Source organism: Orbicella faveolata, unplaced genomic scaffold, assembly GCF_042242905.1.
Source record: "Orbicella faveolata isolate gen_17 unplaced genomic scaffold, um_ofav_v1 contig_34, whole genome shotgun sequence".
Lineage (NCBI taxonomy): Eukaryota > Metazoa > Cnidaria > Anthozoa > Scleractinia > Merulinidae > Orbicella > Orbicella faveolata.
The window spans coordinates 22,727,663-22,735,000 of record NW_028301563.1 but is presented as its reverse complement, the minus strand read 5'-3'; the positions used below and the strand labels follow the sequence as shown (position 1 = coordinate 22,735,000).

At 39.0% G+C, this 7,338-nt stretch overlaps 1 protein-coding gene across 1 annotated transcript; it reads right to left on the bottom strand.

Moving 5' to 3' along the window:
• Positions 1-2,095: 2,095 nt before the first annotated feature.
• Positions 2,096-5,053, bottom strand: LOC110057165 (PR domain zinc finger protein 14-like). Its single transcript, XM_089272164.1, has 3 exons — positions 4,357-5,053; positions 3,460-3,733; positions 2,096-3,174 (listed from the first exon to the last, which is right to left on the bottom strand). The coding sequence occupies exons 1-3, from the start codon at positions 4,684-4,686 to the stop codon at positions 2,510-2,512; spliced, it is 1,269 nt and encodes a 422-aa protein (XP_089128290.1). The 5' UTR covers positions 4,687-5,053; the 3' UTR covers positions 2,096-2,509.
• Positions 5,054-7,338: the final 2,285 nt, after the last annotated feature.

Here is a 7,338-nt window from a genome sequence, read left to right as displayed (position 1 = left end):
CCAGAATTTTGGCGAGAGTCTTTGTATATTTACCTTTTTTCATTTCCCAGATTCTGGACTTTATCTATTGACCGGTTTTGATTTTTATTTTGACCTATTTTGAATTGCGTGACACTGAAAACCAGCAATTAGATTATAAACTTGAGATTTCTATCGCGTGATAGAAATCGAGAGCGAATAATCTAATTGTTTTAGTATAAATCTGCTAGTCGTTCAAAACTTTATCTACATCCTCAATGTCAAGAAGCGGCCGTCATTTTGTTACAAGCGCACACTGCTACGCTACTCACTATCTATCACAGATTAGTAGAATTCTACCAGTATACTAATGCAAATGCTGTAATCTGATTGGCTGAGCCGTTGAACACTATCAGCCATTAGTGTGCAGTGGCTGGAGGTCGTCCGCAAAATGGCGACGTTTTTTTCGTTTTTCCAAAGTATTGAAGGAACATTTTGATGCAAATGGACAATTAAATTCCTGAGAAAGCTAAACGAAGGCCATTTATGGTTTCTTGACTTTAAAAAAAGTTGAAATTATTGAAAAAACTGATGCGCTCGTGCACTCATGTACAACTTCAATTTTGAATGATAATTCAATCTCAGCGATCTTTTTGAGGCGCAAAGTTTAATACTAAGTCGAGAAATAATTGGAAACCGTTGTTTGAAGTAAATTTTAGTAAGAATTCTACTAAAACAATTAGATTATTCGCTCTCGATTTCTACAAGGTGATAGTTGATGAGGCCGAAGGCCGAATCAACTATCACCTCATAGAAATCTCGAGCTCATAATCTAATTATTAAATAGATAGTGAGTAGTGTAGCCAATCAGAGAACAGCATTCGTGATAGAACGCTAGTAGATTTATACTAAAACTCGATAGAAATACGGAGAACATGTTTTCTATTTCTTTTAGAAAACACCGCGGCGAAAAGAAGGAAAACAACTTGTTAACCTTGATTAACAAATTGTAAATTCTCTTTGCTCGCGCCATTATTACGTCAACAGCTCGTGCTAGTTCTGTGTTTCTATCGAGTTTTAGTATGAATCTACTAGCGTTCTATCACGAATGCCGTTCTCTGATTGGCTACGCTACTCAGTATCTATTCTGTGATAGATAGTGAGAAGCGTAGCAGTGTGCCCTTGTTAACAAAATGACGGCCGCTTCTTGGCGTTTTCGAAGTGTCTGTGAAGAGGATTTAGATTAAGTTTTGAATGACTAGTAGATTTATACTAAAACAATTAGATTATTCGCTCTCGATTTCTATCGCGCGATAGTTGACTCGGGCTGAACCCTCGTCAACTATCACGCGATAGAAATCGAGAGCGAATAATCTAATTGTTTAATAGAAACACGATTTTTAACCAATCAGCGCGCGTATTTTCTTAGGACTGTTTTCTAAATATATATGGTACTCGGGCCATGTTGGTTTACTGAATTTACGGGCTTTCGAAACAAAAATTACACGGCTTATGACAGATTTACCTCAAGACTACCTTGCCATATAATAAAGATGGGCCTATTTCCGGACCGAAAGTGTTTCGAGAAAATCAAACGATCACAGACAATCATGACTAAAACACCACGTTCGTACATACGAGTAACATACGGGTACATACGAGTACATACGAGTACATACGAGTGACATACGAATACATTCGAGTAACATACGAGTACATACGAGTACATACGAGTGCATACGAGTAACATACGGATACATGCAGACACATACGGTAACATCCAGGATATATATGGATTTTAAATGTACTTATGTTAAGAGAATAACCAAAATTTGCAAATTTGAAAGATAGTTAAACTGTTTTACCTTACTTGAGGAAAGGGAGAGGGGTCCAATTCAACGAATGAAAAGACACCCCACCCCCCTCCTCCCCCCCCCCCCCCCACCACCACCACCCCAATAAAACAGTTGCTGGATTTGGTTTCTTCAAAATAACAAAACTGTCACAGCCGCAACTGTGACCACAACACTGTTTTAGAGTGTTAGCAACTGCTGCAAAGTAGTTGTAAAGAACTCTCCAAAACTTAGGCACTTGTAACCCCGAAGGCTAACGATGGATGAAAGAAGTCTCAGCCAGATAAGTTGCCTGTTTTCATTACGACCAAGGAAAGAATGCATCACAATGGAAACATTTACAGAAAGGCACACAACTGTGTAATAGTCGCTATTCTACCTTAATTTATTAGCTAGTCTTAAGGATAAACTGTTCTTCTTCGGAATTTGTCCGCGTTACACTCGATACATATTTTCACGGATAGCTCAGGCTAGATGATGGAAAAATAGAGCAAAATTCCGCGCATTTAACGGAGCTGGTTTTAAACTGATAAAGAGTAAAATACAGAATCGAACTGGAAAGCCCAGAAATAAACGAGCCTTATCAGAAGTTCAACGCTACTAAGCAACAAGACTTAAAAATCGTCCATAAATATGGAGCAGATATGGTTAACTGCTGTTAAAACAATACAAAATGAGAGTTCCTAGAAACGAAGAAATCATATTAACAGGCTCTTTCGCATGACTTTAGGAGCACGATTCTTTCTTGTAATGCAGTCAAAATTGGCACGGTGTCGGTCACGTGACGAGGGACTTGAAAACGCTCTGCCACATTTCTCGCAGGTGTAAGGTTTGGCTCCCGTGTGCATGTTGATATGAAACTTCAGTTCGTAAGACTGCGCGAACGCCTTTCCACAGTATTCACACACGCATGGCTTCTCTTTTGTGTGCGTGCGACGCACGTGGCTGTCATGTGCTGCGTGTGATGCGAATGCACGCTCGCAGTGCCTGCACTTGAAGGGCTTTTCCCCGCTGTGCTGACGGATGTGCGTCCGTAGAATGGAAGAAGCCGTGAAGGCCTTGACACAATGTGGACACTTGTAAGGTCTTTCACCACTATGTACTCGCATGTGTTTGTTGAGGCTGGATGACTGAGAGAAGCGTTTACCACACACTGTGCACTGGTGAGGGCGGTGTTTCTCGTGCACGTGAAGAATGTGGATACGAAGGCGATCCCGCTTGTCAAATGAGCGGTTACACACTGTACAGGGGAACTTCCGGTCTCCTTGATCAACACAGCGCGTGTATTTAAGGTGGCGGTCTCTGTAATATTTGTAGGCAAACACTTTACCACAGCGTTCACACGAGTAACTGCCAAACGCACCTGCAATGATTCCAACTTAATATAAATTTTTAAAATACGTTGGAGAAGCAAACAGGATGTAAAAATTAAAGAAAGACTTGACGGAGGTTGCTACGAATGGGTTTTCAAATGAAACAATTGGTCACGATTTTAACAAGTTACTGAAAATACGACTCATTATTATTTTTGTCATTGGAGAAGTGTAAAACTGCAAACTCTTTATTCGTCCCGGGATCACTTCATGTAGAATTTGAAGTTGCCTCGTTCCCTATTAAACGTGAAATGTACTGTTTAGTGCGGCCTCACCTTGTCCAGTCTCGTTGATTTGTTCTTTCCGTGGTGCAGTCTTGATTCCAGTTGGAATCCCCATGAACATATGATAGCGGTGTCCATACCAAACCAGCAGTTCTTCACCATGTATAATTTCTCGGCATGACTCATAATACAGCTGGTCGCCATCTTGAAGCAGCACAAGATTTTGTTCTTCGGTGTTTCGGGCACAGTTAACAAACTTCATCCAGTTTTCTGATTCCCTTTGTCCATCAATGTAATAAGCGAGGCTTCCATCCTCTTTGAAGACCTTAAATGTTCAAGAAAGAAAGCAAATATTGGCACCTACCAAAATAATTGATGTACATTTGGTTTTGTAGTACAACATGCAAGCCCTGGTAGGGATGTTGTTCACCAAAGACCCCTGTTCAGTTTATAAAAGTAACTGATAATCTTAACTTAGTAATCGTTAAATTCGAGTCGTTTTTGCTATCTTAAGTGTTGTTATATGACTTGATGCGTCGGCAAAATTCTTTCTTGATTGGTGTCCATATCTGGCAGCGGCATCAGAAGACAAACACCAACATACAAAATAGCTGCCAGCCTTTCGTGTAACATACCAAGAACTTTCATTTTGACAAAAAAAAAAACAAAGATATCCTAGATTTACATGAACCCGACTATCCGGCTGGACATTGTTAGACGACGGCAAATACCAAAACAGAGTGTACCAGTGTTTCTGAGCAAAGAAGACAGCAAACTTTGGTACCAAACATACAACAACGTACGTGTGTTATGAAGTCAAAGCCTGTTTGAGCCTGTTCGGCGTTACCCGCTGAAACAGTTCCAGTTTGTTACATTTGTAAAATACATTTCATAAGAAAGGAACCATTGGCAGTATTTTGTCGACATTGGGGGTTTAACTATACTAACCTCCCACAAGTACTCATTATCTTCACCTTCTTTAACCTGCCAGGGTTGAACCACTCTGCCGCGGTAAGGACCGAAACGAGTTCCTTTGGAGATGGACGCACGACAACTTACAACAGTAAACTGGTGTGGAGTCGTGTTCACAATGCGAATGCCTTGTGGTAAGCATATCGGCAACGTGCTGACTGTTTGATGTGGATTGTGGTGGCACTCGTGGCTGTGAGCTGGCTGTGCTGAGTGAACTACTGAGGAAGGCAGCGGTTCTAAAAGGATCGAAATACTGGGTGAGGAGTTTAGCGGAATACGGTTAAAAGAACCATGTAAGAACGCCATTATATTCAGCTATTCAGAACACGGTGTGGCAAGGGAGTTGGTGAAATGCGGCCAATCTGTCAGTATTAACAGAAAACTGCACCGTAAATATACATCATCTCTATCCACCTGCGAGCTTTTCTAATTCAACATTCTTTTAACAAAAGTAATTATCTCGTGTTAAAGTTTTGGAAATGAGCCACATTTTGCGGGGTTTAGGACGTCGAAAACGTAATTGACATAAGCACATTTAATTGAAATCTTAACTTTTTAAAATTATTTCGCCTCACAAATAAGAAGGAGTAAAATTCAAGATACATCCCGAAAAAAAGCCAATTAAAACTTTAATATGAACAAAATTGCGCTGCATTAATTGACTTCAAGACTTTAATAAGGAAATCAGCTAACAACTTTTGAGTGTTGCATTTGCTGTCCGTATCATATGAAATTAGCTGACTATTTCCTTGACATTAACATCTATATTTTGTAATAAAAATTCGAATTTTTCAGTTTGGCTTTTACTGTGTTCCTTTGGGTTGATGTTCGCCGTATTTTCGAGTTGTTTCAACTTTAAAGATAATAATAATTTATTTAAGGTCGAGAAGAAGTAAAACCTTCAAAGTGCGTCTTGAACCCGTGATGTCCGTGTTATTTATGAGAGTGCACATATCTCGTTACAAACTGACGACTAACGAGACAAATTACGTGGCGTAATTGAAGATCTTTTAGGATGCTCTTGGCAAAGCCACACTTATACTCCTACTGATGACTGTTAATTGGTTTCAAGGCTTTAACGAGATGATCAATAACTTGCTGAGGAAACGTGGTTATCACTGATATATAGTGCTGATAAATTTTGTATCACTGATTAGACACTGTAACTATCACTGTTTGATTTTTGTCAGAGAAAAGCCACCTTCGCTTGCCGAATAGAGCATTGTTACCTTTGAAGACATGTTAACTAATGGTGTTTCAATTTTCTGATGATAGATTCATTTTGAGTCACTTATTTGGGGGGAGAGAAATTGTTTTTGTAACTAAAAGCGTATTTTCTCGGCAAGCAAGCTGGAAATCAAATTTTCTGGCATTTTAAGGTCCGGCATATCATTTTCACAAGCCCAACTATGTTTCTCGCTTAGTTTTAAATTATTAAATTGTCGGAAAGCCAACTGCCCATACATCAACGTTTTAGGAAAAGATAAACAGTATTGAAAGCGTGATACAGCATAGTTGACGCCAATCAGAGTGTGCTAAGAGACAGTGTAGCTAGAGAAAACCATTCAGCTTTTGAATTTAATTTCGTCATTAGTAAACATTGATTTGTTATGCGCATAGCAATACTTTACAATTACTGGGCGAAGCTGAGTAGGGTATCGAATACAGGGGTTTGTACTATCTGCCGCACTCGATGTCTGAGGCGGAAAACACAAACCGAATCTAATAATTGTTTTAATAACTTTAAATACTTATTCACCATCATGTTATTACATTTTAAACAATAAAATGTATTTTTTCGGGCTAGATTTGCACGCATTTCGAAGCTTTTTCCGTCGCGGGTTGTTAAATCTTCTTATCTCTGTGCATGTCCCGCTTGCTCTAATTAATCACGCGACGGATGGCACCTGTAGCTAATGTATTCATTCATGAAAGATCACGCACCTTTTCATACTTTTCTATGGGAACCTTTCAACAAAAATTATTGACTTCTGTTTTTTTTTTTAGATGGATGAGCAGTTGGCTTTCGAACTATTCAATGAGAAAATAAACATGGTTTGATTAAGAACTTGCAATGTGATCCTAGTTATTAGAAAATTTGAGATGCCGAAGACATGCTTGCAAGATACGCGTTTTGGAACAAAAACACAAATTTTCGTCAAATTCCCTAACACAAAATGCGATTCTAAGGTATTTAAAGGTGAATGTCGTCGCGATAAGTGAAGGCAGTGTTGTACAGGTCAAAAAGAAGAGTGTAGCAGATTTATTCTTCAGTCTATATCCAATATTACATGCGATTTCGACACCAGTGTGAATAAGCTGTATGATTATAGCACCTAACCAATCAGAAGATATCCTTGTACTGTGTTTATGTAGCGTTCGCTCTGCAAGGGTCTTGAATCAGAAGAATTTTGGTAAGCCACTGAAGCTACTCAGTCACTGAAATATACATTACTACACGACTACGTTAGTTCAGAGGGCTAATAACTAAAATCAACCAATCAGATTCCTCCATTCCCGGTCCAATATTCTCTTAGTATTAGATCGGGTACTGTCCCGAATGATCCCGCACGATCACTCTGGATGATTTTCTGGTAGTTTTATGGCTTACATTTCTAAAAAAAGAAACTTGCTTTATTGATTGTATTGAACATAAAATTTTCCTTTTTCTTTTTCTTCCAACTTTTCTTCCCTTCTGTTTTGTTTAAAATCAAACATGATTATACGCTCCGTCTACTCCCAATCAGAATTGCCCGCCGTCCCTAATTGTAGCATTTTTCTTTACATTTTTTGTCGTGTAATAAGTCTCTTATTAACCAACCTTGCTGGGAGAATATCGGCCAGATCAGCACGGTCTAATTTTTTAAATCCAGCTTTTATGCAATGGAATTGTTGCCAAATTACTGTGTTAGCACTCATCGGACATAAATTTCCTATCGCTAGAGATTCAAATTAACG

Excerpts from the sequence above, each read along its gene's own strand:
- LOC110057165 (XM_089272164.1), bottom strand. The coding sequence starts at position 4,686 with ATGGCGTTCTTACATGGTTCTTTTAACCGTATTCCGCTAAACTCCTCA. Across the intron at positions 3,734-4,356 it reads ATAATGAGTACTTGTGGGAG|GTCTTCAAAGAGGATGGAAG; the intron begins GTTAGTATAGTT and ends TGAACATTTAAG. Across the intron at positions 3,175-3,459 it reads AATCAACGAGACTGGACAAG|GTGCGTTTGGCAGTTACTCG; the intron begins GTGAGGCCGCAC and ends GAATCATTGCAG.